General features: G+C 41.9%; 1 protein-coding gene across 3 annotated transcripts in view; it reads left to right on the top strand.

Moving 5' to 3' along the window:
* RICTOR (RPTOR independent companion of MTOR complex 2) overlaps nucleotides 1-27,099 on the top strand; it is a 611,164-nt gene that overhangs the window by 122,566 nt on the left and 461,499 nt on the right. For all 3 annotated transcript variants that reach the window (XM_053701222.1, XM_053701221.1, XM_053701220.1), the window contains exon 5: nucleotides 3,736-3,905. In XM_053701222.1, the coding sequence (XP_053557197.1) occupies nucleotides 3,736-3,905 (170 nt within the window). The remainder of the gene's footprint in view (nucleotides 1-3,735; nucleotides 3,906-27,099) is intronic.

Below are 27,099 nucleotides of genomic sequence, written 5' to 3'. Positions count from 1 at the left end.
TAAGGTTTGCCTTCTTAGACAGGCATTACCAGTTTGTAGCTCTTCCATTCGGATTGGCTACGGCTCCAAGAATCTTCACAAAGGTTCTGGGTGCCCTTCTGGCGGTACTAAGACCGCGAGGAATTTCGGTAGCTCCGTACCTAGACGACATTCTGATACAAGCTTCAAGCTTTCAAACTGCCAAGTCTCATACAGAGTTAGTTCTGGCATTTCTAAGGTCGCATGGATGGAAAGTGAACGAAAAGAAGAGTTCTCTTTTTCCTCTCACAAGAGTTCCATTCTTGGGGACTCTTATAGATTCTGTAGAAATGAAGATTTATCTGACAGAAGACAGATTAACAAAGCTTCTAAATGCATGCCGTGTCCTTCATTCCATTCAACTCCCGTCAGTAGCTCAATGCATGGAGGTGATCGGCTTAATGGTAGCAGCAATGGACATAGTTCCCTTTGCATGTCTACATCTCAGACCGCTGCAATTGTGCATGCTGAGTCAGTGGAATGGGGATTACTCAGACTTGTCCCCTACTCTGAATCTGGATCAAGAGACCAGAAGCTCTCTTCTATGGTGGCTTTCTCGGCCACATCTGTCCAGGGGGATGCCATTCAGCAAGCCGGACTGGACAATTGTAACAACAGACGCCAGCCTACTAGGTTGGGGCGCTGTCTGGAATTCTCTGAAGGCTCAGGGACAATGGAATCAGGAGGAAAGTCTCCTGCCAATAAACATTCTGGAATTGAGAGCAGTTCTCCATGCCCTTCTGGCTTGGCCCCAGTTAAAAACTCGGGGGTTCATCAGGTTTCAGTCGGACAACATCACGACTGTAGCTTACATCAACCATCAAGGAGGGACAAGAAGCTCCCTAGCAATGATGGAAGTATCAAAGATAATTCGCTGGGCAGAGTCTCACTCTTGCCACCTGTCAGCAATCCACATCCCGGGAGTGGAGAACTGGGAGGCGGATTTCTTGAGTCGCCAGACTTTTCATCCGGGGGAGTGGGAACTTCATCCGGAGGTCTTTGCCCAAATACTTCGACGTTGGGGCAAACCAGAGATAGATCTCATGGCGTCTCGCCAGAACGCCAAACTTCCTCACTACGGGTCCAGATCCAGGGATCCGGGAGCGCTTCTGATAGATGCTTTGACAGCACCTTGGAACTTCGGGATGGCTTATGTGTTTCCACCCTTCCCGCTGCTTCCTCGATTGATTGCCAAAATCAAACAGGAGAGAGCATCAGTGATTCTAATAGCGCCTGCATGGCCACGCAGGACTTGGTATGCAGATCTAGTGGACATGTCATCCTGTCCGCCTTGGTCTCTACCTCTAAGACAGGACCTTCTGATACAGGGTCCATTCAAACATCAAAATCTAACTTCTCTGAAGCTGACTGCTTGGAAATTGAACGCTTGATTTTATCAAAACGTGGTTTTTCTGAGTCGGTTATTGATACCCTGATACAGGCTAGGAAGCCTGTTACCAGAAGGATTTACCATAAGATATGGCGTAAATACCTATACTGGTGCGAATCCAAAGGTTACTCCTGGAGTAAGGTTAGGATTCCTAGGATATTGTCCTTTCTACAAGAAGGTTTAGAAAAGGGTTTATCGGCTAGCTCATTAAAGGGACAGATCTCAGCTCTGTCCATCTTGTTACACAGGCGTCTGTCAGAAAATCCAGACGTCCAGGCCTTTTGTCAGGCTTTAGCTAGGATCAAGCCTGTGTTTAAAGCTGTTGCTCCGCCATGGAGTTTAAACTTAGTTCTTAACGTTTTACAGGGTGTTCCGTTTGAACCCCTTCATTCCATTGATATAAAATTGTTATCTTGGAAAGTTCTGTTTTTAATGGCTATTTCCTCGGCTCGAAGAGTCTCTGAGTTATCAGCCTTACATTGTGATTCTCCTTATCTGATCTTTCACTCAGACAAGGTAGTTCTGCGTACTAAACCTGGGTTCTTACCTAAGGTAGTCACTAACAGAAATATCAATCAAGAGATTGTTGTTCCATCCTTGTGTCCAAATCCTTCTTCAAAGAAGGAACGTCTTCTACACAATCTGGATGTAGTTCGTGCCCTCAAGTTCTACTTGCAGGCAACTAAAGAATTTCGCCAAACTTCTTCCCTGTTTGTCGTTTATTCTGGACAGAGGAGAGGTCAAAAAGCTTCTGCTACCTCTCTCTCTTTTTGGCTTCGTAGCATAATACGTTTAGCCTATGAGACTGCGGGTCAGCAGCCTCCTGAAAGAATTACAGCTCATTCCACTAGAGCTGTGGCTTCCACTTGGGCCTTTAAGAATGAGGCCTCTGTTGAACAGATTTGCAAGGCTGCAACTTGGTCTTCGCTTCATACTTTTTCCAAATTTTACAAATTTGACACTTTTGCTTCTTCGGAGGCTATTTTTGGGAGAAAGGTTCTTCAGGCAGTGGTTCCTTCTGTATAATGAGCCTGCCTATCCCTCCCGTCATCCGTGTACTTTTGCTTTGGTATTGGTATCCCAGAAGTAATGATGACCCGTGGACTGATCACACATAACAGAAGAAAACATAATTTATGCTTACCTGATAAATTCCTTTCTTCTGTTGTGTGATCAGTCCACGGCCCGCCCTGTTTTAAGGCAGGTAAATATCTTTTAAATTATACTCCAGTCACCACTTCACCCTTGGTTTCTCCTTTCTCGTTGATTCTTGGTCGAATGACTGGGAGTGACGTAGAGGGGAGGAGCTATATGCAGCTCTGCTGGGTGAATCCTCTTGCATTTCCTGTTGGGGAGGAGTTATATCCCAGAAGTAATGATGACCCGTGGACTGATCACACAACAGAAGAAAGGAATTTATCAGGTAAGCATAAATTATGTTTTTAGTGATGGTAAATCTTTTGTATTTTTTTATATTCTTGGATTTACCATCACTTTAACTTTTTACATAGCTTTATGCTTATCCCAGGAAGTTTTATTTCCTGACTGTATTTGTTCCTACCACCACTATTGGAATTCATTTCCATGAATCAACCACCATTTCTGTAAAGAAGTGCTTCCACAAATTTCTTCTGAACCTACTAGCCTCCAGCTTGAGATCATATCCTCTTGTTCGGTTGTTGGTGTATGTATTGTTTGCAAAGGATGAGGAAATTTAGTATTCGGCCCTGTAGGTCTTTTTCTGAGAACTGTTCAAACAAGTTTTAATTATTATCACAATGAAAACAAGAACTTGAAAAATAAGCATAGAGAAGCCTGATATTTTTTTCCCCCTAAAGTAAGTAACCAATTCCTCAGGGCACACAAAATTAATAATAATAATAGATCACTGTATGCTGAAGTTACGTGTAGCAAACTTTGCAGTATGGACTTTACCCCTTGTTGCCTCAATACATTTTTATTTGAGTTATACCACATTTTTTATTTGATATATATGCTATATATATATATATATATATAAGTGCAAATGGAAACTTTCAGCTTTGTTTGCATGATAAAATGTTCACTTATAATAATTTATTGGGGTATAATGTAGTACTATTTGTTATCCTAGAGAGAGTGGGCAGAATGGTTGACATGTCCACTTCTAAAGACAGTTTACTAGTTTAATACTCCATTATCTGGAGGCATCTCTTTACTTTTATGCAGTGAAAACTATACCAATACTATTTAATTTATTTTGTTTGTTTCTTTTGCGTGTGTTTTTTTTTAAATGAACTTATTTTTTTTTCCAAGAAATTGTTATAGTTTAGCTCCTTTTATTCCAGCTCTTCAGAACCCAGAAGTGGTAGCGCTCAGAGGTGGACTAAGTACTATTCTAAAAAACGTGATCGACTGCCAGTTAAGTAGGATAAACGAGGCTCTCATCACCACAATATTGCACCTTCTTAATCATCCAAACACAAGACAGTACGTGCGAGCAGATGTAGAATTAGAGGTAGGAGTGGTTTCTTTTCTTAATGCAAGTATTGTTATAGCCGAAAAACTGTCATTTGTTCATATTCCTTTTATGACTGAATGTTATTAAAGCATGTCCTAAGAAAAGTCCACTTTTTGCTACCTTTAAGGTCAAAGGTAACTTAACTCCATTCCGGCAGCACGCAGTAGTAAAGGTTGTGGATTAACTCTTTTTTTGCTACAATGTATTAAGCCTTTAACATTGACACTGACCTGACATTGTCACAAGCTAAAAAAAAAAATGTCTGCAGCGGTTACATAAAAAGAGCTGGGGGATAAAATGTAAGTACATTTCTCCAACATAGGTGTGTCCAGTCCATGGCGTCATCCTTACTTGTGGGATATTCTCTTCCCCAACAGGAAATGGCAAAGAGCCCAGCAAAGCTGGTCACATGATCCCTCCTAGGCTCCGCCTTCCCCAGTCATTCTCTTTGCCGTTGTACAGGCAACATCTCCACGGAGATGGCTTAGAGTTTTTTAGTGTTTAACTGTAGTTTTTATTATTCAATCAAGAGTTTGTTATTTTAAAATAGTGCTGGTATGTACTATTTACTCTGAAACAGAAAAGAGATGAAGATTTCTGTTTGTAAGAGGAAAATGATTTTAGCAACCGTTACTAAAATCGATGGCTGTTTCCACACAGGACTGTTGAGAGGAATTAACTTCAGTTGGGGGAACAGTGAGCAGACTTTTGCTGCTTGAGGTATGACACATTCTAACAAGACGATGTAATGCTGGAAGCTGTCATTTTCCCTATGGGATCCGGTAAGCCATTTTTATTACAGAAAGAAAAAAAGGGCTTCACAAGGGCTTTTTAAGACTGTAGACATTTTCTGGGCTAAATCGATTTATATATAAATATATTTTATACTCCATAGCCTTGAGGAATTAATTTAATCTTGGGAATTATGTAAAATAACCGGCAGGCACTGTAGTGGACACCTTATTCTCTAGGGGCTTTCCCTAATCATAGGCAGAGCCTCATTTTCGCGCCTCTATTGCGCACTTGTTTTTGAGAAGCATGACATGCAGATGCATGTGTGAGGAGCTCTGATACATAGAAAAGACTTTCTGAAGGCGTCATTTGGTATCATATTCCCCTTTGGGCTTGGTTGGGTCTCAGCAAAGCAGATACCAGGGACTGTAAAGGGGTTAAATATAAAAACGGCTCCGGTTCCGTTATTTTAAGGGTTAAAGCTTCCAAATTTGGTGTGCAATACTTTTAAGGCTTTAAGACACTGTGGTGAAATTTTGGTGAATTTTGAACAATTCCTTCATACTTTTTCGCAATTGCAGTAATAAAGTGTGTTCAGTTTAAAATTTAAAGTGACAGTAACGGTTTATTTTAAAACGTTTTTTGTACTTTGTTATCAAGTTTTTGCCTGTTTAACATGTCTGAACTACCAGATAGACTGTGTTCTGAATGTGGGGAAGCCAAGGTTCCTTCTCATTTAAATAGATGTGATTTATGTGACACAAAATTTAGAGAAAATGATGCCCAAGATGATTCCTCAAGTGAGGGGAGTAAGCATGGTACTGCATCATCCCCTCCTTCGTCTACTCCAGTCTTGCCCACACAGGAGGCCCCTAGTACATCTAGCGCGCCAATACTCCTTACTATGCAACAATTAACGGCTGTAATGGATAATTCTATCAAAAACATTTTAGCCAAAATGCCCACTTATCAGCGAAAGCGCGACTGCTCTGTTTTAGAAAATACTGAAGAGCATGAGGACGCTGATGATATTGGTTCTGAAGGGCCCCTACACCAGTCTGAGGCGGCCAGGGAGGTTTTGTCTGAGGGAGAAATTTCAGATTCAGGGAAAATTTCTCAACAAGCTGAACCTGATGTGATTACATTTAAATTTAAATTGGAACATCTCCGCGCTCTGCTTAAGGAGGTGTTATCCACTCTGGATGATTGTGAGAATTTGGTCATTCCAGAGAAACTATGTAAAATGGACAAGTTCCTAGAGGTCCCGGGGCCCCCCGAAGCTTTTCCTATACCCAAGCGGGTGGCGGACATTGTAAATAAAGAATGGGAAAGGCCCGGTATACCTTTCGTCCCTCCCCCCATATTTAAAAAATTGTTTCCTATGGTCGATCCCAGAAAGGACTTATGGCAGACAGTCCCCAAGGTCGAGGGGGCGGTTTCTACTCTAAACAAACGCACCACTATACCCATAGAAGATAGTTGTGCTTTCAAAGATCCTATGGATAAAAAATTAGAAGGTTTGCTTAAAAAGATGTTTGTTCAGCAAGGTTACCTTCTACAACCAATTTCATGCATTGTTCCTGTCACTACAGCAGCGTGTTTCTGGTTCGATGAGCTAGAAAAGGCGCTCAATAATAATTCTTCTTCTTATGAGGAGATTATGGACAGAATTCATGCTCTCAAATTGGCTAATTCTTTCACCCTAGACGCCACTTTGCAATTGGCTAGGTTAGCGGCGAAAAATTCTGGTTTTGCTATTGTGGCGCGCAGAACGCTTTGGTTAAAATCTTGGTCAGCGGATGCGTCTTCCAAGAACAAATTGCTTAACATTCCTTTCAAGGGGAAAACGCTGTTTGGCCCTGACTTGAAAGAGATTATCTCTGATATCACTGGGGGCAAGGGCCACGCCCTTCCTCAGGATAGGTCTTTCAAGGCCAAAAATAAACCTAATTTTCGTCCCTTTCGCAGAAACGGACCAGCCCCAAGTGCTACGTCCTCTAAGCAAGAGGGTAATACTTCTCAAGCCAAGCCAGCCTGGAGACCAATGCAAGGCTGGAACAAAGGAAAGCAGGCCAAGAAACCTGCCACTGCTACCAAGACAGCATGAGATGTTGGCCCCCGATCCGGGACCGGATCTGGTGGGGGGCAGACTCTCTCTCTTCGCTCAGGCTTGGGCAAGAGATGTTCTGGATCCTTGGGCACTAGAAATAGTCTCCCAAGGTTATCTTCTGGAATTCAAGGGGCTTCCCCCAAGGGGGAGGTTCCACAGGTCTCAATTGTCTTCAGACCACATAAAAAGACAGGCATTCTTACATTGTGTAGAAGACCTGTTAAAAATGGGAGTGATTCATCCTGTTCCATTAGGAGAACAAGGGATGGGGTTCTACTCCAATCTGTTCGTAGTTCCCAAAAAAGAGGGAACATTCAGACCAATCTTAGATCTCAAGATCCTAAACAAGTTTCTCAAGGTTCCATCGTTCAAAATGGAAACCATTCGAACAATTCTTCCTTCCATCCAGGAAGGTCAATTCATGACCACGGTGGATTTAAAGGATGCGTATCTACATATTCCTATCCACAAGGAACATCATCGGTTCCTAAGGTTCGCATTCCTGGACAAGCATTACCAGTTTGTGGCACTTCCGTTCGGATTAGCCACTGCTCCAAGGATTTTCACAAAGGTACTAGGGTCCCTTCTAGCGGTGCTAAGACCAAGGGGCATTGCAGTAGTACCTTACTTAGACGACATTCTGATTCAAGCGTCGTCCCTTCCTCAAGCAAAGGCTCACACGGACATTGTCCTGGCCTTTCTCAGATCTCACGGGTGGAAAGTGAACGTAGAAAAAAGTTCTCTATCTCCGTCAACAAGGGTTCCCTTCTTGGGAACAATAATAGACTCCTTAGAAATGAGGATTTTTCTGACAGAGGCCAGAAAATCAAAACTTCTAAACTCTTGTCAAATACTTCATTCTGTTCCTCTTCCTTCCATAGCGCAGTGCATGGAAGTAATAGGTTTGATGGTAGCGGCAATGGACATAGTTCCTTTTGCGCGAATTCATCTAAGACCATTACAACTGTGCATGCTCAGTCAGTGGAATGGGGACTATACAGACTTGTCTCCGACGATACAAGTAGATCAGAGGACCAGAGATTCACTCCGTTGGTGGCTGTCCCTGGACAACCTGTCACAGGGGATGAGCTTCCGCAGACCAGAGTGGGTCATTGTCACGACCGACGCCAGTCTGGTGACCCCTGAAAGCTCAGGGTCTTTGGTCTCGGGAAGAATCTCTTCTCCCGATAAATATTCTGGAACTGAGAGCGATATTCAATGCTCTCAAGGCTTGGCCTCAGCTAGCAAAGGCCAAGTTCATACGGTTTCAATCAGACAACATGACGACTGTTGCATACATCAACCATCAGAGGGGAACAAGGAGTTCCCTGGCGATGGAAGAAGTGTCCAAAATCATTCAATGGGCGGAGACTCACTCCTGCCACTTGTCTGCAATCCACATCCCAGGAGTGGAAAATTGGGAAGCGGATTTTCTGAGTCGTCAGACTTTTCATCCGGGGGAGTGGGAACTCCATCCGGAAATCTTTGCCCAAATTACTCAATTGTGGGGCATTCCAGACATGGATCTGATGGCCTCTCGTCAGAACTTCAAGGTTCCTTGCTACGGGTCCAGATCCAGGGATCCCAAGGCGACTCTAGTAGATGCACTAGTAGCACCTTGGACCTTCAAACTAGCTTATGTATTCCCGCCGTTTCCTCTCATCCCCAGGCTGGTAGCCAGGATCAATCAGGAGAGGGCATTGGTGATCTTGATAGCTCCTGCGTGGCCACGCAGGACTTGGTATGCAGACCTGGTGAATATGTCATCGGCTCCACCATGGAAGCTACCTTTGAGACGAGACCTTCTTGTTCAAGGTCCGTTCGAACATCCGAATCTGGTCTCACTCCAACTGACTGCTTGGAGATTGAACGCTTGATCTTATCAAAGCGAGGGTTCTCAGATTCTGTCATTGATACTCTTGTTCAGGCCAGAAAGCCTGTAACTAGAAAAATTTACCACAAAATATGGAAAAAATATATCTGTTGGTGTGAATCTAAAGGATTCCCTTGGGACAAGGTAAAAATTCCTAAGATTCTATCCTTTCTTCAAGAAGGTTTGGAGAAAGGATTATCTGCAAGTTCCTTGAAGGGACAGATTTCTGCCTTGTCTGTGTTACTTCACAAAAAGCTGGCAGCTGTGCCAGATGTTCAAGCCTTTGTTCAGGCTCTGGTTAGAATCAAGCCTGTTTACAAACCTTTGACTCCTCCTTGGAGTCTCAATTTAGTTCTTTCAGTTCTTCAGGGGGTTCCGTTTGAACCCTTACATTCCGTTGATATCAAGTTATTATCTTGGAAAGTTTTGTTTTTGGTTGCAATTTCTTCTGCTAGAAGAGTTTCAGAATTATCTGCTCTGCAGTGTTCTCCTCCTTATCTGGTGTTCCATGCAGATAAGGTGGTTTTACGTACTAAACCTGGTTTTCTTCCGAAAGTTGTTTCTAACAAAAACATTAACCAGGAGATAGTCGTGCCTTCTTTGTGTCCGAATCCAGTTTCAAAGAAGGAACGTTTGTTGCACAATTTGGATGTAGTGCGTGCTCTAAAATTCTATTTAGATGCTACAAAGGATTTTAGACAAACATCTTCCTTGTTTGTTGTTTATTCTGGTAAAAGGAGAGGTCAAAAAGCAACTTCTACCTCTCTCTCTTTTTGGCTTAAAAGCATCATCAGATTGGCTTACGAGACTGCCGGACGGCAGCCTCCTGAAAGAATCACAGCTCATTCCACTAGGGCTGTGGCTTCCACATGGGCCTTCAAGAACGAGGCTTCTGTTGATCAGATATGTAAGGCAGCGACTTGGTCTTCACTGCACACTTTTACTAAATTTTACAAATTTGATACTTTTGCTTCTTCTGAGGCTATTTTTGGGAGAAAGGTTTTGCAAGCCGTGGTGCCTTCCATCTAGGTGACCTGATTTGCTCCCTCCCTTCATCCGTGTCCTAAAGCTTTGGTATTGGTTCCCACAAGTAAGGATGACGCCGTGGACCGGACACACCTATGTTGGAGAAAACAGAATTTATGTTTACCTGATAAATTACTTTCTCCAACGGTGTGTCCGGTCCACGGCCCGCCCTGGTTTTTTAATCAGGTCTGATAATTTATTTTCTTTAACTACAGTCACCACGGTATCATATGGTTTCTCCTATGCAAATATTCCTCCTTTACGTCGGTCGAATGACTGGGGAAGGCGGAGCCTAGGAGGGATCATGTGACCAGCTTTGCTGGGCTCTTTGCCATTTCCTGTTGGGGAAGAGAATATCCCACAAGTAAGGATGACGCCGTGGACCGGACACACCGTTGGAGAAAGTAATTTATCAGGTAAACATAAATTCTGTTTTTGTAGATATGGAATTTATTTAAAGGAAAATGAAACAATCTTATATTGGCATGCACCATGTTTAATTATATATAGTAAAACAACTTTGCAATATACTTTCATTATTTTGCCCCTTTTTCCTGTAATTTACCTCTTCAAACCCTTACTTCACTTAAAATGATTGCTAGGGTTATCTACTCGAGTAACAAATCTGGTTTGGCTCCTCCAAATTAGGCAATTGGTGAAAGTTTGGTTGCTGGACAACCCACCGGTAATTATTAGGTGTGCTATAAGACGTTAATGGACAAAATAAATTGTAAGTTGAGTTAAGCACCTCTCAAGCAAAATGTTGTACTTAGACCATTTAGACAATTTTTGAAACTATTGTCATAAATCTTAGATTAATTTCTTTATCAAGGTTTATAAATGGGTTATTACAATTGTTTTATCTAACACCATCCAAGTTGTTGTTTTTCTCCAACATAGGTGTGTCCGGTCCACGGCGTCATCCTTACTTGTGGGATATTCTCTTCCCCAACAGGAAATGGCAAAGAGCCCAGCAAAGCTGGTCACATGATCCCTCCTAGGCTCCGCCTACCCCAGTCATTCTCTTTGCCGTTGTACAGGCAACATCTCCACGGAGATGGCTTAGAGTTTTTTAGTGTTTACAAACCTTTGACTCCTCCTTGGAGTCTCAACTTAGTTCTTTCAGTTCTTCAGGGGGTTCCGTTTGAACCCTTGCATTCCGTTGATATTAAGTTATTATCTTGGAAAGTTTTGTTTTTGGTTGCAATTTCTTCTGCTAGAAGAGTTTCAGAATTATCTGCTCTGCAGTGTTCTCCTCCTTATCTGGTTTTCCATGCAGATAAGGTGGTTTTACGTACTAAACCTGGTTTTCTTCCGAAAGTTGTTTCTAACAAAAACATTAACCAGGAGATAGTCGTGCCTTCTTTGTGTCCGAATCCAGTTTCAAAGAAGGAACGTTTGTTGCACAATTTGGATGTTGTTCGCGCTCTAAAATTCTATTTAGATGCTACAAAGGATTTTAGACAAACATCTTCCTTGTTTGTTGTTTATTCTGGTAAAAGGAGAGGTCAAAAAGCAACTTCTACCTCTCTCTCTTTTTGGATTAAAAGCATCATCAGATTGGCTTATGAGACTGCCGGACGGCAGCCTCCTGAAAGAATCACAGCTCATTCCACTAGGGCTGTGGCTTCCACATGGGCCTTCAAGAACGAGGCTTCTGTTGATCAGATATGTAGGGCAGCGACTTGGTCTTCACTGCACACTTTTACCAAATTTTACAAGTTTGATACTTTTGCTTCTTCTGAGGCTATTTTTGGGAGAAAGGTTTTGCAAACCGTGGTGCCTTCCATTTAGGTGACCTGATTTGCTCCCTCCCTTCATCCGTGTCCTAAAGCTTTGGTATTGGTTCCCACAAGTAAGGATGACGCCGTGGACCGGACACACCTATGTTGGAGAAAACAGAATTTATGTTTACCTGATAAATTACTTTCTCCAACGGTGTGTCCGGTCCACGGCCCGCCCTGGTTTTTTAATCAGGTCTGATAATTTATTTTCTTTAACTACAGTCACCACGGTATCATATGGTTTCTCCTATGCAAATATTCCTCCTTTACGTCGGTCGAATGACTGGGGTAGGCGGAGCCTAGGAGGGATCATGTGACCAGCTTTGCTGGGCTCTTTGCCATTTCCTGTTGGGGAAGAGAATATCCCACAAGTAAGGATGACGCCGTGGACCGGACACACCGTTGGAGAAAGTAATTTATCAGGTAAACATAAATTCTGTTTTCTTTTTAAACGGGGAGAGTCCACAGCTGCATTCATTACTTTTGGGAAATACAGAACCTGGCCACCATGAGGAGGCAAAGACACCCCAGCCAAAAGCTTAAATACCTCCCCCACTTCCCTCATCCCCCAGTCATTCTTTGCCTTTTGTCACAGGAGGTTTGCAGAGAAGTGTCAGAAGATTCAATAGTCTCTTATGGAGGGTAGTACTCTTCGGAATGGGACTGGAGTTTTAAGTAGTCCTGTCAGCCTCTCAGTGAGAGCTTGGATGAAAGAGTCCAGAGATGCATGAAGAGTCTTTCTGCAAAACCATCCCGACTCATATTAACAGCTCCTTAGGCAATCGGCGTTGACGAGTTTCACTGCCTGCTTTACTATCTGTCACACTTGAAGGGCCGTGTTCCTGTTCCACGGCGTAGATTCCGGTAAGATCTTTTTATGTTACTTTCAATATGAAAATGTAATGTAATAGAAGAGAGGTTCTCAGTGGGACTTCTTTTATCTTTATGCAATCAAGGGTTAATATCTCCTGAGGGGGGTTATTGAACAGGGGAGACTTTAATCATTCACACACACAATCATGTTTATGTGATTCTGCCTGCTAATGTGTAGTGATGCTTTGTCTTGTGGCTATTTCGGAAAATACTGGCCTTTTTGTCAGGCCCGCACAGTCCTTGTAGACTGGCGCGCTTTTCTTTGGCCTGCACGGTACACCTTGTGACCGGACGCGGTCACGTTTTCTGTTCTCCATTTCCGTATTCCTGACCGGGTGGCGACGGAGAGAGTCTGTTTCGTCTGGGTCATAGGAGGTGGCGAGTGCCCCAGCCATTAGGGGTGTAAGGTGCCGTTTTTTTATCCATAATTTAAATAAGTTATGGAGGATTCTGATTTTGTGGAGACGGACATCTCTGATTCAGATTCTTCTTCTTGTGAAGAGTATGAAATGGCCTGGGTAATCCATGCCCATCAGTTATGTTCCGAATGTCGCTTTAGAGTGCTCTTGTCTCCAGATTTGGGGAACTTTAGAGTCCGCTGAGCCATCCGCCCCTGAGGATCCCATATCCTGAGAGGCGCACAACCTAGAACCTTCTCTTGCTACGCAACAGGTGTCTCAAATGCCGTTACCCCTTCTCCGGAAGGTGCCTTGTTTCATCCAGAGGTTACGGCACAGTTCCGCATGACCATATCAATGGTGTTGGTGCATTTGCATCTTCCAGGTGGAAGATGCGTCCGTGTTCCGTTAACCAGGGCTCGTCAGACATTGGATCGTCTGGATCATATCAGCTCTCTGGGGAAGCGTTTTCCTCTGAGGCTTCAGGGGTCCAACCCTCGGGGCCAGGGTCATCAGTTGCACCGGTGGAGGTAAGTCCTGCCTTTCGTTATAGACTGGCACGTCTTCATGTCCTGCTGGCATATTTTAGCAGGGCTGGAGGATCCCAGTCGTGATAAGTCGATGGATCCTCTGTCTTCCAGACGGCAAGCAGGGTTAGACGAAGGGGGATGAAGTCAATCTCCTTGACTCCATTTTTTCTTTTTTTGAGGTATTTTATTCCAGTTTTGAGCTTTGGAAGAATTGGGTCCCTGACCGTCTGGTCCTGTTAGTTTGTCCATTCTTCTTGGGCGTTCGCCTGCAGGGGACTGCCCTCATTTACTTTGATCCGGTTAGGATGTATTTTATTATATTTTGAAAAAGCTCATGTCTGTTATAGTTTTTCCTTTTGGAAAACATTTTTTCTAGGATTTGATACTAGCAATTTTGTGGTCGCTTTGGCACTTTCCGCGGAAGTTAAATAAATAATGTTTCAACATTATGTCTGTTTATTTTGCCTTTCCCTACTAGGGCTTTGACTTTTTTGTGGCTTTGGACAAGATCTAGGGTGCCCTATGTATCAGGCTGGTCCTGATCGGGCACTAGTTGTTCCTATTCCTTGAGTTTCGTATCTACCACGTGGTGCCGTTGTAACTGGCTGGCCCGGTTGGGGTGCTGAGTTGCTTACTCTGGAAGGAGTCCTTTCATTCTTTGGCGTCAGGCTGATCCTCGTTTATTCCTTTGGGTTGGGCATCAGAAGGGATTGTGCTCAGTCCTCAATGTCCTATTCCGGTTGGCTGGCGGGGTTACCGAGCTCGAATCCTGCTAAGGCTTACTTTGGGGGGTTCCTGACTTTGGTTCGGGAACTAGCATTTTCTCCTTCCCAACAGGGTTGGAAGTTCAGATGACTCCTTGAAAATCTGTGGTACCAGGTTTAGGTGGCGATTACTCGTCTCCTCTATTGGTATTTTTTCTTGGATTGTCCTTTTGCATCCATTGGCTACGGTACCACTTCCTTAAAGGGTCGGGGTTATTTGTGCCTCTTTTTTTCCCTTTCTTGAGGCTGGTTTTCTGGTCATCTGTTTTTGGAAGCTTGCGGCTTTTGGCCTTTCTTTCATGTAAATGGCAAGAGTCCATGAGCTAGTGACGTATGGGATATACAGTTTTACCAGGAGGGGGCAAAGTTTCCCAAACTTGCCTATAAATATGACTCCCACCACACAGATACTTCAGTTTTACAAACTTTGCCTCCTATGGAGGTGGTGAAGTAAGTTTGTGCTTGATTTTTATGATTTCTTCTATGATAAGCGCTTCCAAGCATTCTGAAGCCCAATTCCTCTGAGTTCCAATGTTTGTCCGAGGGATGTGAAGATAGTGTTGCCTGTTGATTTTTATGGTTTCACTCATGGGAAATCTTTTGAAGGGTTCTCTGTTATCGGTTGTAGGGATTCATCTCCTACCTCCCTTTTCAGATGGGTGATATACTCTTATACCATTACCTCTGCTAATATTTTTTAGTATTGGTTTGGCTGTCTGCTATATGTGGTTGGGTGTCTTTCGGTAAGTATGTATCATTGTTTAATACACTCTCAGCTATGTTTGGCGCTTTATGTATTAATATAAAGTTTTAAATATATGTATTTACCTATATTTGCCATGAGTCAGATCTACGTGTATTTCTAATAACACAGTGAGTCCACAGATCATCATAATTACTGTTGGGAATATCACACCTGACCAGCAGGAGGAGTCAAAGAGCACCACAGCAAAGCAAAAATGACTGGGGGATAATAACCCCCAGTCATTATCTTTGCTTGCATCAGTTGCAAGGAGGGTTAAAGTTAGGTGTCTGATTCTTCAATCAAGAGTTTATTTTTTTTTAGGCAGAGCAAGTTTGCTCTGGTCTTTTGGGGTTTAGCCGTGGTCCATGTCAGTCTCTTCAGTAGAGCAGTGGTGGCTTTTAATCATTTGGGAACTTGTGGGGAATAATCCCCACTGTGCCTCCCAAGTAGTTTGTGCTGCCCTTCTTTAAAAGCCTGAGTAGGTTTACTCAGTCTTTTTTGTTTCCACAGGTCCAAGTTGAGTAATGCCTTTCAAACTTTGTGAGCTGCCCTGCTGCCGGGCAGTTTGTTATGGAGGCAAGTGCTGTTTTTGTTTTCTGTTTGGGAGCAGAAAGTTGGCACTTATTGGGTTAATTTCTCTTGTTAAGTGTAGTCAGTCCACGGGTCATCCTTTACTTATGGAATATATCTCTTCCTTACAGGAAGCTGCAAGAGGATCACCCAGCAGAGCTGCTACATAGCTCCTCCCCTCACATGTCATATTCAGTCATTCTCTTGCAGCCTAACTAGATAGGTCGCTGTGAGAGGTCTGTGGTGTTTTTTATTTCTACAATCAAAAGTTTGTTATTTTAAATGGCACCGGAGTGTGCTGTTTATTCTCAGGCAGCATTAGAAGAAGAATCTGCCTGCGTTTTCTATGATCTTAGCAGATGTAACTAAGATCCACTGGCTGTTCTCATCTGAGGAGTGAGGTAACTTCAGAGAAGGGGAATAGCATGCAGGGCCCCCCTGCAAAAGAGGTATGTGCAGTAATTATTTTTCTGAGGAATGGAATTGACTGAGAAAATACTGCTGATACCAATGTAAAGTAAGTTCAGCCTTAAATGCAGTGATAGCGACTGGTATTAGGCTGATGAGTGTGTGTACACTGAATGTATTTTTCTAAGGAATGGAATTGACTCTGAAAATACTGTTAATACTGAAATAATGTATGAGCCTTAACTGCAGTAAAAGCGACTGGTAGCAGGCTTATTAATAACAATTCATAACTTTTCAAATGTATATTTAAAACGTTTACTGGCATGTTAATCGTTTTTTGTGAGGTACTTGGTGATAAAACTTATTGGGGCATGATTTTTACCACATGGCCATCTTTGTTTTCTGCATAGAAACAGTTTTCTGAGCTTCCCCACTGTTGTAATATGAGTGGGAGGGGCCTATTTTAGCGCTTTTTTTGCGCAGTAAAAATTCAGTCACAATCTGTCTACTTAATCTTCCATGATCCAGATCGTCTCTAGAGAGCTCAGGGGTCTTCAAAATTCATTTTGAGGGAGGTAATCAGTCACAGCAGACCTGTGACAGTGTGTTTTGACTGTAAAAAAAACGTTAATTATTAAATTGTTAATCCGTTTTTGGGTATTAAGGGGTTAATCATCCATTTGCTGGTGGGTGCAATCCTTTGCTAACTTAATACATTTACTGTGAAAAATTGGTTGCTATAACTATTTTGGTTCATTGTTATTTCAACTGTGACAGCTTTTTGTGCTTCTTAAAGACACAGTAGCGTTTTTTATATTGCTTGTAAATTTATTTAGAAAAGTATTTCCAAGCTTGCTAGTCTCATTGCTAGTCTGTTTAAACATGTCTGACACAGATGAATCTCTTTGTTCACTATGTTTAAAGGCCAATGTGGAGCCCAATAGAAATTTATGTACTAATTGCATTGATGCTACTTTAAATAAAAGTCAATCTTTACATGTAAAGAAATTATCACCAGACAACGAGGGGGAAGTTATGCCGACTAACTCTCCTCACGTGTCAGTACCTTCGCCTCCCGCTCAGGAGGTGCGTGATTTTGTGGCGCCAAGTACATCAGGGAGGCCCTTACAAATCACTTTGCAAGACATGGCTACTGTTATGACAGAAGTATTATCTAAATTGCCAGAATTAAGAGGCAAGCGCGATAGCTCTGGGTTAAGGACAGAGCGCGCGGATGAGGTGAGAGCCATGTCAGATACTGCGTCACAGTTTGCAGAACGTGAAGACGGAGAGCTTCATTCTGTGGGTGACGGATCTGATCCAGGGAGACTGGATTCAGAGATTTCTAATTTTAAATTTAAGCTTGAGAACCTCCGCATATTGTTAGGGGAGGTATTAGCGGCTCTGAATGATTGTAACACGGTTGCAATTCCAGAAAAATTATGTAGGTTGGATAGATACTATGCGGTACCGGTGTGTACTGACGTGTTTCCTATACCTAAAAGGCTTACAGAGATTATTAGCAAGGAGTGGGATAGACCTGGTGTGCCCTTTTCCCCTCCTCCCATATTTAGGAAAATGTTTCCTATAGACGCCACCACACGAGACTTATGGCAGACGGTCCCTAAGGTGGAGGGAGCAGTTTCTACTTTAGCTAAGCGTACCACTATCCCGGTGGAGGATAGTTGTGCCTTTTCAGATCCAATGGATAAGAAATTAGAGGGTTACCTTAAGAAAATGTTAGTTCAACAAGGTTTTATCTTACAGCCCCTTGCATGCATTGCGCCTGTCACTGCTGCGGCGGCATTCTGGTTTGAGTCTCTGGAAGAGGCCATTCGCACAGCTCCATTGGATGAAATTATGAACAAGCTTAAAGCACTTAAGCTAGCTAACGCATTTGTTTCTGATGCCGTCGTACATTTAACCAAACTTACGGCTAAGAACTCCGGATTCGCCATCCAAGCGCGCAGAGCGCTATGGCTTAAATCCTGGTCAGCTGACGTGACTTCTAAATCTAAATTGCTTAATATTCCTTTCAAAGGGCAGACCTTATTCGGGCCCGGCTTGAAAGAAATTATAGCTGCCCCCAAGACAGCATGAAGAGAGGGCCCCCTATCCGGAAACGGATCTAGTGGGGGGCAGACTTTCTCTCTTCGCCCAGGCTTGGGCAAGAGATGTCCAGGATCCCTGGGCGTTGGAGATCATATCTCAGGGATATCTCCTGGACTTCAAAACTTCTCCTCCACGAGGGAGATTTCATCTTTCAAGGTTATCCGCAAACCAAATAAAGAAAGAGGCATTTCTACGCTGTGTACAAGACCTTTTACTAATGGGGGTGATCCACCCAGTTCCGCGGACGGAACACGGGCAGGGATTCTATTCAAATCTATTTGTGGTTCCCAAGAAAGAGGGAACCTTCAGACCAATCTTGGACTTAAAAATCCTAAACAAATTTCTAAGAGTTCCATCATTCAAAATGGAAACTATTCGAACCATCCTTCCCATGATCCAAGAGGGTCAGTACATGACCACAGTGGATTTAAAGGATGCCTACCTTCACATACCGATTCACAAGGATCATTATCGGTACCTAAGATTTGCTTTCCTAGACAGGCATTACCAGTTTGTAGCTCTTCCCTTCGGATTAGCTACGGCTCCAAGAATCTTTACAAAAGTTCTGGGCTCACTTCTGGCGGTACTAAGACCGCGAGGCATAGCGGTGACTCCGTACCTAGACGACATTCTGATACAAGCGTCAAGTTTTCAAACTGCCAAGTCTCATACAGAGATAGTTCTGGCATTTCTGAGGTCGCATGGGTGGAAGGTGAACGTGGAAAAGAGTTCTCTATTACCACTTACAAGAGTTCCCTTTCTAGGGACTCTTATAGATTCTGTAGAGATGAAAATTTACCTGACGGAGGCCAGGTTATCAAACTTCTAAATGCTTGCCGTGTCCTTCATTCCATTCCACACCCGTCAGTAGCTCAGTGCATGGAAGTAATCGGCTTAATGGTAGCGGCAATGGACATAGTACCATTTGCGCGCCTGCATCTCAGACCGCTGCAATTGTGCATGCTAAGTCAGTGGAACGGGGATTACTCAGATTTGCCCCCCCTACTAAGTCTGGATCAAGAGACCAGAGATTCTCTTCTATGGTGGCTCTCTCGGCCACATCTGTCCAAGGCGATGACCTTTCGCAGGCCAGATTGGACGATTGTAACAACAGACGCCAGCCTTCTAGGCTGGGGCGCAGTCTGGAACTCCCTGAAAGCTCAGGGATTATGGACTCAGGAGGAGAAACTCCTCCCAATAAATATTCTGGAATTAAGAGCAATATTCAATGCTCTTCTAGCTTGGCCTCAGTTAGCAACTCTGAGGTTCATCAGATTTCAGTCGGACAACATCACGACTGTGGCTTACATCAACCATCAAGGGGGAACCAGAAGTTCCCTAGCGATGTTGGAAGTCTCAAAGATAATTCGCTGGGCAGAGTCTCACTCTTGCCACCTGTCAGCGATTTACATCCCAGGCGTAGAGAACTGGGAGGCGGATTTTCTAAGTCGCCAGACTTTTCATCCGGGGGAGTGGGAACTTCATCCGGAGGTCTTTGCTCAACTGATTCTTCGTTGGGGCAAACCAGATCTGGATCTCATGGCGTCTCGCCAGAACGCCAAGCTTCCTTGTTACGGATCCAGGTCCAGGGACCCGGGAGCGGTGCTGATAGATGATCTGACAGCCCCTTGGGTCTTCAACATGGCTTATGTGTTTCCACCATTCCCGATGCTTCCTCGTTTGATTGCCAAGATCAAACAGGAGAGAGCTTTGGTGATTCTGATAGCGCCTGCGTGGCCACGCAGGACCTGGTATGCAGACCTAGTGGACATGTCGTCCTGTCCACCGTGGTCTCTACCTCTGAGACAGGACCTTCTAATTCAGGGTCCTTTCAAACATCCAAATCTAATTTCTCTGAGGCTGACTGCATGGAGATTGAACGCTTGATTCTATCAAAGCTTGGCTTCTCGGAGTCGGTTATTGATACCTTAATACAGGCTAGGAAGCCTGTTACCAGAAAAATTTACCATAAGATATGGCGTAAATATTTATATTGGTGCGAATCCAAGAGTTACTCATGGAGTAAGGTTAGGATTCCTAGGATATTGTCCTTTCTACAAGAGGGTTTAGAAAAGGGCTTATCTGCTAGTTCGTTAAAGGGACAGATTTCTGCTCTGTCTATTCTTCTACACAAACGTCTGGCTGAAGTTCCAGACGTTCAGGCTTTTTGTCAGGCTTTAACTAGGATTAAGCCTGTGTTTAAGACTGTTGCTCCGCCGTGGAGCTTAAACTTAGTTCTTAATGTTCTTCAAGGCGTTCCATTTGAACCCCTTCATTCCATTGATATCAAGCTGTTATCCTGGAAGGTTTTGTTTTTGATGGCTATTTCCTCGGCTCGAAGAGTCTCTGAGTTATCTGCCTTACATTGTGATTCTCCTTATCTGATTTTTCATTCAGACAAGGTAGTTCTGCGTACTAAACCTGGGTTCTTACCTAAGGTAGTTACTAACAGGAATATCAATCAAGAGATTGTTGTTCCATCACTGTGTCCTAACCCTTCTTCAAAGAAGGAACGACTTTTGCATAATTTGGACGTAGTCCGTGCCCTGAAGTTCTATTTGCAGGCAACTAAAGATTTTCGTCAAACTTCTTCCCTGTTTGTCGTTTACTCTGGACAGAGAAGAGGTCAAAAGGCTTCGGCTACCTCTCTCTCTTTTTGGCTTCGTAGCATAATACGTTTAGCCTATGAGACTGCTGGACAGCAGCCTCCTGAAAGGATTACAGCTCATTCTACTAGAGCTGTGGCTTCCACCTGGGCCTTTAAAAATGAGGCCTCTGTTGAACAGATTTGCAAGGCTGCGACTTGGTCTTCGCTTCACACCTTTTGAAAATTTTACAAATTTGACACTTTTGCTTCTTCTGAGGCTATTTTTGGGAGAAAGGTACTTCAGGCAGTGGTTCCTTCTGTTTAATGTTCCTGCCTTGTCCCTCCCTTCATCCGTGTACTTTAGCTTTGGTATTGGTATTCCATAAGTAATGGATGACCCGTGGACTGACTACACTTAACAAGAGAAAACATAATTTATGCTTACCTGATAAATTTATTTCTCTTGTAGTGTAGTCAGTCCACGGCCCGCCCTGTCTTTAAGGCAGACCTAAATTTTAATTAAACTCCAGTCACCACTGCACCCTATGGTTTCTCCTTTCTCGTCTGCTTTGGTCGAATGACTGAATATGACATGTGAGGGGAGGAGCTATGTAGCAGCTCTGCTGGGTGATCCTCTTGCAGCTTCCTGTTAGGAAGAGATATTCCATAAGTAATGGATGACCCGTGGACTGACTACACTACAAGAGAAATAAATTTATCAGGTAAGCATAAATTATGTTTTTTGGGTTACTGTTCCTGCTTGTGTGCAGGTTTTTAACTTGTGGCAGTTTTGTGGGGCACTGTTAGAGGATTTAATTGTATGGCTCTGTCCTGTTATTTAGGAGTGTTACTTTGTACGGCTCTGTGAAGGCGTGTGTGTTACTTTTTAACGCATGTGGCTCACAGTGTCTTTTCCTCCCGGCAGCTGTTTGCTTAGGTTATTTCTGATATTACGGGAGAAAAGGGGCATTCTCTTCCTCAGGATAAGAGAAATAAACAGAAGGGTTGTCAGAGTAATTTTCGTTCCTTTCGTAACTTCTCTGGTAAGTCTTCCTCTTCCTCCTCCAAACAGGATCAGTCTAAGCCCTCTTGGAAGTCCAATGAGTCCTGGAGTAAGGGGAAGCAATCTAAGAAGCCAGTTGCTGACTCAAAGTCAGTATGAAGGGTCTGCCCCCGATCCAGGAGTGGATCTTGTGGGGGGCAGACTTTTCTTTTTCACTCAAGCTTGTGTTCCGGATGTTCCAGATCCCTGGGCGGTAGATATCGTATCCCAGGGATAGAGACTAGAGTTCATGACTTTTCCTCCCAGGGGCAGGTTTCTTCTCTCCAGGTTATCTGTAGACCAGATAAAAAAAAAGAGGAATTCTTACGTTGTGTTCAGGATCTTTCCGACATGGGAGTGATTGTTCCTGTTCCGGTTCAGGAGCAGGGTCTGGGATTCTATTCCAATCTGTTCATTGTTCCAAAAAAGGAGGGAACGTTCAGACCTATTCTGGATCTCAAGAGCGTAAACAAGTTTCTAAGAGTTCCATCTTTCAAGATGGAAACTATTCGTTCCATCGTTCCTTTGGTTCAAGAGGGTCAGTTCATGACAACAGTAGATCTGAAGGATGCGTATCTGCATATTTCCATCCACAGAGACCATCACAAGTTTCTGAGATTTGCTTTCCTAGACAAGCATTTTCAGTTTGTGGCCCTTCCATTCGGTCTTGCAACAGCTCTCAGGGTTTTCTCAAAGGTTCTGGGAGCGTTGTTGGTGGTGCTCCAACTGAAGGGGGTTGCAGTGGTGCCGTTTTCTGGACGACATTCTAGTTCAGGCGCCATTTTTTCAACTAGCAAGCTGCCACACTGAGTTGTTGTTGTCTTTTCTGCACTCACGGTTGGAAGGTGAATTTAGGAAAAAGTTCCTTGGTTCCAGCTACAAGGGTGGTATTCTTGGGAACCATTATAGATTCTCTAGAGATGAAGGTCTTTCTGACAGAAGCCAGAAGAACAAAGATCTTCAACTCTTGTCTTGTCCTGTCCTTCAGTCCTCTCCTCGGCCATCAGTGGCTCAGTGTATGGAGGTAATTGGTCTGATGGTGTCAGCTGTGGACATCATTCTGTTTGCACGGTTCCATCTCAGGCCTCTGCAGTTATGCATGCTCAGACAATGGAACGGGGATTATGCAGATCTGTCTCCGCAAATTGTTCTGGATCAGGTGACAAGAGATTCTCTTCTGTGGTAGCTGTCTCAGGATCTTCTCTTCCAGGGAACCTGCTTTCGCAGACCTTCCTGGGTGATTGTGACCACGGATGCCAGTGTGCTGGGTTGGGGAGCTGTCTGGGGCTGATTAAAGCCTCAGGGTCTAAGGACTCGGCAGGAATCGGTTCTTCCCATAAAAATCCTAGAGCTGAGGGCAATCTTCAATGCTCTTCTGGCCTGGCCTCAGCTTCATCCCAGTTTATCAGGTTTCAGTCGGACATCATAACGTCAGTGGTTTACATCAATCATCAGGGAGGAACTCAGATTTCCTTGGCCATGACAGAGGTAGTCAAGATTATTCAGTGGACAGGGATCCACAATTGCTGTCCGTCTGCGATCCACATTCCAGGGGTGGAGAATTGGGAAGCAGACATTCTGAGCAGGCAGACTTTTCATCCTGGGGTGTGGGAACTTCATCCAGAGGTGTTTTCCTCCTTGATTCTCAGATGGGGGCAGCCAGAGTTGGATCTCATGGCATCTCGTCAGAATGCCAAGCTCCCGAGGTACGGATCAAGGTCAAGGGATCCTCAGGCTGTAAAGATAGTAGGTAAAGTAGTACTAATGGTAAGTACCTATAGGTGCCAAATATTTTTGTAATCAACAAGCACTTGTTAGGGGGCAATATAGCACTAAGGAGACTCATAGATAAATTAGTTACAAAGTCTTTAATAAAAAAAGAGTACTTTACCCCTGCAATTATTTAGGAAACATTCTCACTGAATAATACAGGAACGATTTTTAACCATTCATACTTTATCTTTATTGGTTTAACTATTGAATCATACACGTTTAAAAGCACTTAAACTTTCTAGCTATCAATATATAGCATAGATGTGTGAATAATACCTCCTGAGAATCATGTATCTATATGTGAAACATTATACTTGGTTTGTATGATATCAAGCAGTCGGATACAAACATTATCTTTTGTAGCCGGCTATGAATACATTCAGAAATAATGCTGTAACAAGAGGACCTGTTAATATGTGGGATGTCAGATTATGAGATTAAAGCTATCTAGCTATTACTCTATCTGTAATTATAAAGTCTTTGCTTGCACAGTCAACTTTAGCACAGCTGTTCAGTGTAATAGATTCTGACTACTTAAAATCTCTAGCTATTAATATTTAGTATAGGTGTGTGAATAACACCTCTGAGAATAATGTATCTAGATATGAAAAATTGTACTTGGTTTGTATAATATCAAGCAGTCCGATACAAACTATCTTTTTTAGCCGGCTATTAATAAATTAAAAAATAATGCTGTAACAAGAGGTCCTGTTAATATGTGGAATGTCAGGTTATGAGATTAAAGCTATCTAGCTAATATTCTATCTGCAATTATAAAGTCATTGCTTGCACAGTTAACTTTAGCATAGCTGTTTAATGTAATAGATTCTATCTGCTTGAACTCTTGATATCAATATATAGCATATGTATGTGAATAATACCTCTGAGAGTCATGTATCTAAATATGAAACATTGTACTTGGCTTGTATAATATCAAGCAGTTAGATACAAACAATATTTTTTTGATGCTGGCTATTAATAAATTCAGAAATAATGCTGTAACAAGAGGACCTGTTAATATGTTGGATGTCAGATTGCGAGATTAAAGCTAATAAGCTAATACTCTATCTGTAATTATAAAGTCCTTGCTTGCACAGTTAGCTTTAGCATAGATATTCAGTGTAATACATTCTGTCTGCTTAAGCCCCTTCTATAAAAAATGAGTATGAACTCTCTGAAGCCAGACCCCTGACACGTGTTTCGCTCATGCTTCCTCAGAGGGGTTACCAATAGCTTGTAAATGTGCGTTATATTCTGAGATCAGATATTGTGCTATATTAGTGAAACAAGTCAATTAAACGTTAATCTAGCCCCCTGCTATAGAAGGGGCTTAAGCAGACAGAATGTATTACACTGAATAGCTATGCTAAAGTTAACTGTGCAAGCAAGGACTTAATAATTGCAGATATAGTATTAGCTATATAGCTTTAATCTCATAACTTGACATTCCACATATTAAAAGAAACAATCAGTAACACTAAGGGTGTGTTACTACTAGGGGGCGCACAGGACCTTATATGATTATTATGTAAATAGGCTAAGAGAGAAGAGAACAAGATATTACATATAATAACTATAATAAAATATACTATACGGAATAATGTAAACAAAAAAGAAACAATTCTTATAAATATGGGACTATGAGAAACATAGGATACAACACAAATAATAACAAATACAGTAATAAGAAATTCCTGAAAGGTTCTTATCTGGAAATGCTGTCGTCTTCTGCAATGTTATATAGATGGTAAATGTCCCAATTGGGGTGGGTATAGTCCCAAATGATGAATGTGATCAAATACCAGGATGATCAATGATCAGGAACACAGATGATGACTGGAGTCAGCTGCTTTGTCAGGGAAATCAGGATCTAAGAGCAAGTTTTCTCTGTGAAAAAAATCACAAAAAGACAAAGGCGCCTCCTAGTGTAATACAGTTGGTGAAAGAGATTTGATAGGTAATCAAAAAGGTACTCACAAGTGGAGCAGCACCCAATTGTGCTAAATCAAACAGACTGGGATCTCACAGTGTCCCAGCTCACTGACACTGCAAGGAAACTGGTTTCTCCAATGTCTTGCCGGACTGACAGAGCTCAGACTCTCACAAAGAGGTTTACATAAAACCAAATTTTATTAATAAAATAAAAATCTCAGTGTCTCATGACACTAGATATTAAAAGAACAAGCAACGCGTTTCTCAGACTGCTGTCTGTTTCATCAGGCTTCTATTGATACAATGAGAGTACTGGCTTAAATAAAAACATATGACCAATCCCAGTTCATTAACACCTGACACACCCAACCAGGTGTACTAAGACCTAATTGGTCTCAATATAACCACTGACATAATAAACAAAATAGAATAACAATCTCTAAACATCTAAAAACATTTTAAAAAATTAATCATGAGAATGAGTATATATACATACACACACATAAATACATATATACATATATATATATATATATATATATATACACATATACATATACATATATACACACATACACACACATATATACACATAAGGGTTAACATAATGAGTCTATCCAATCTTGTGAACAAGGTCTTATCATAGACATATATATTCCTTTAAAATAAAATTACTAAAACTTGACCCACATTACCTCTGTATTAAAACTGTAAAAACAAAAGTCAAAATAAAATGTTAAAATACAATATATTTGTCAAAACCGAACCTATGTGCATTCTATGCTTAATTACAGATATGTATATAAATAGAAAGATATTAAGCAATGTGTGCATTATAATAATCTTATTTCCATTATTGCCTCTAATTATGACTTTTGACATATGTTTTTAAAAATACCTTTTTTCATTCAGATCAGCAATGTACAATTTGCTCTAAGTTTGTCTGATCCTAAGAGTGATTTACTTCCTGACACATGGTTTACTTCCTTATACATCATAAGTCACAGGGCCACTGAGGACCTATCATCAATTGTTAAGGGATGACCACAAAGCCAATCAGGGCTAGGCTAATACAGCCCACATGCATAGCATAGTTGTTATGTTTAGAAGGGGACAGCCTAATATGGGAAGAGTCCACAACCTGAGCCTACAAAAAAAATGTTAATTAATAAAAAATTGATTATACTATGTTCTTATTTATACAAATATGCGGCTGCTAGTGAGATACTATTAGACTCTAATATACATGTTGTTCTAAAAATAAGACCAAAAAGTGAAAGAAATGTGATAATAGTACAGGGCAATAAACTATAATGTGTGCAAATAACAGAGTAGATTTGCAACTTATAGAACTGTGATTTATAATGTGTGAGATTCAGTGCTAATAAATGTAACTAGACTTACTGAAAAATAGTCTAAATGTGTAAATGTGTTTACATGTGAAAAAAAAATAAAAAAATAAAAAAAATATCCGGGTAGAGTCCACAACCTGGACCTACATTGCATTATTATTTTGAAAAACTATCCTTTTGAGTATTCTAATAGATATAAAAGTGTATTTAGAAGTATATTGACATTGAACAGTTGTGAAAATATAACTGTGAAAATATATAGTATATCATATATATGATTAAAGTGTTTAGCAGTGAAATTAATGAAACTAGTAAAATACTAGTATCTATTATAAATGTGTTATATAGGTAACAGCAGAACTAAAAAAATAAAAAAAATAATAATAAATAAAATAATAAATATGTGGTTACGTGAAAGTGGATTATTAAACAAACTAATATAAATATGATGGTTACCTAAAAGTGTGTGGTTTGTGACCCTATTTAAAAAAAAAAAAAAAAAAAATTGGCCAGTATAGCAAACCATATAATAATTTCAATTTCATAAGGGGCAAAATAAACCCTAGCAATTATATATGTA

Source organism: Bombina bombina, chromosome 2 (assembly GCF_027579735.1).
Source record: "Bombina bombina isolate aBomBom1 chromosome 2, aBomBom1.pri, whole genome shotgun sequence".
NCBI lineage: Eukaryota > Metazoa > Chordata > Amphibia > Anura > Bombinatoridae > Bombina > Bombina bombina.
This window is presented reverse-complemented; position numbering and strand designations above follow the sequence as displayed.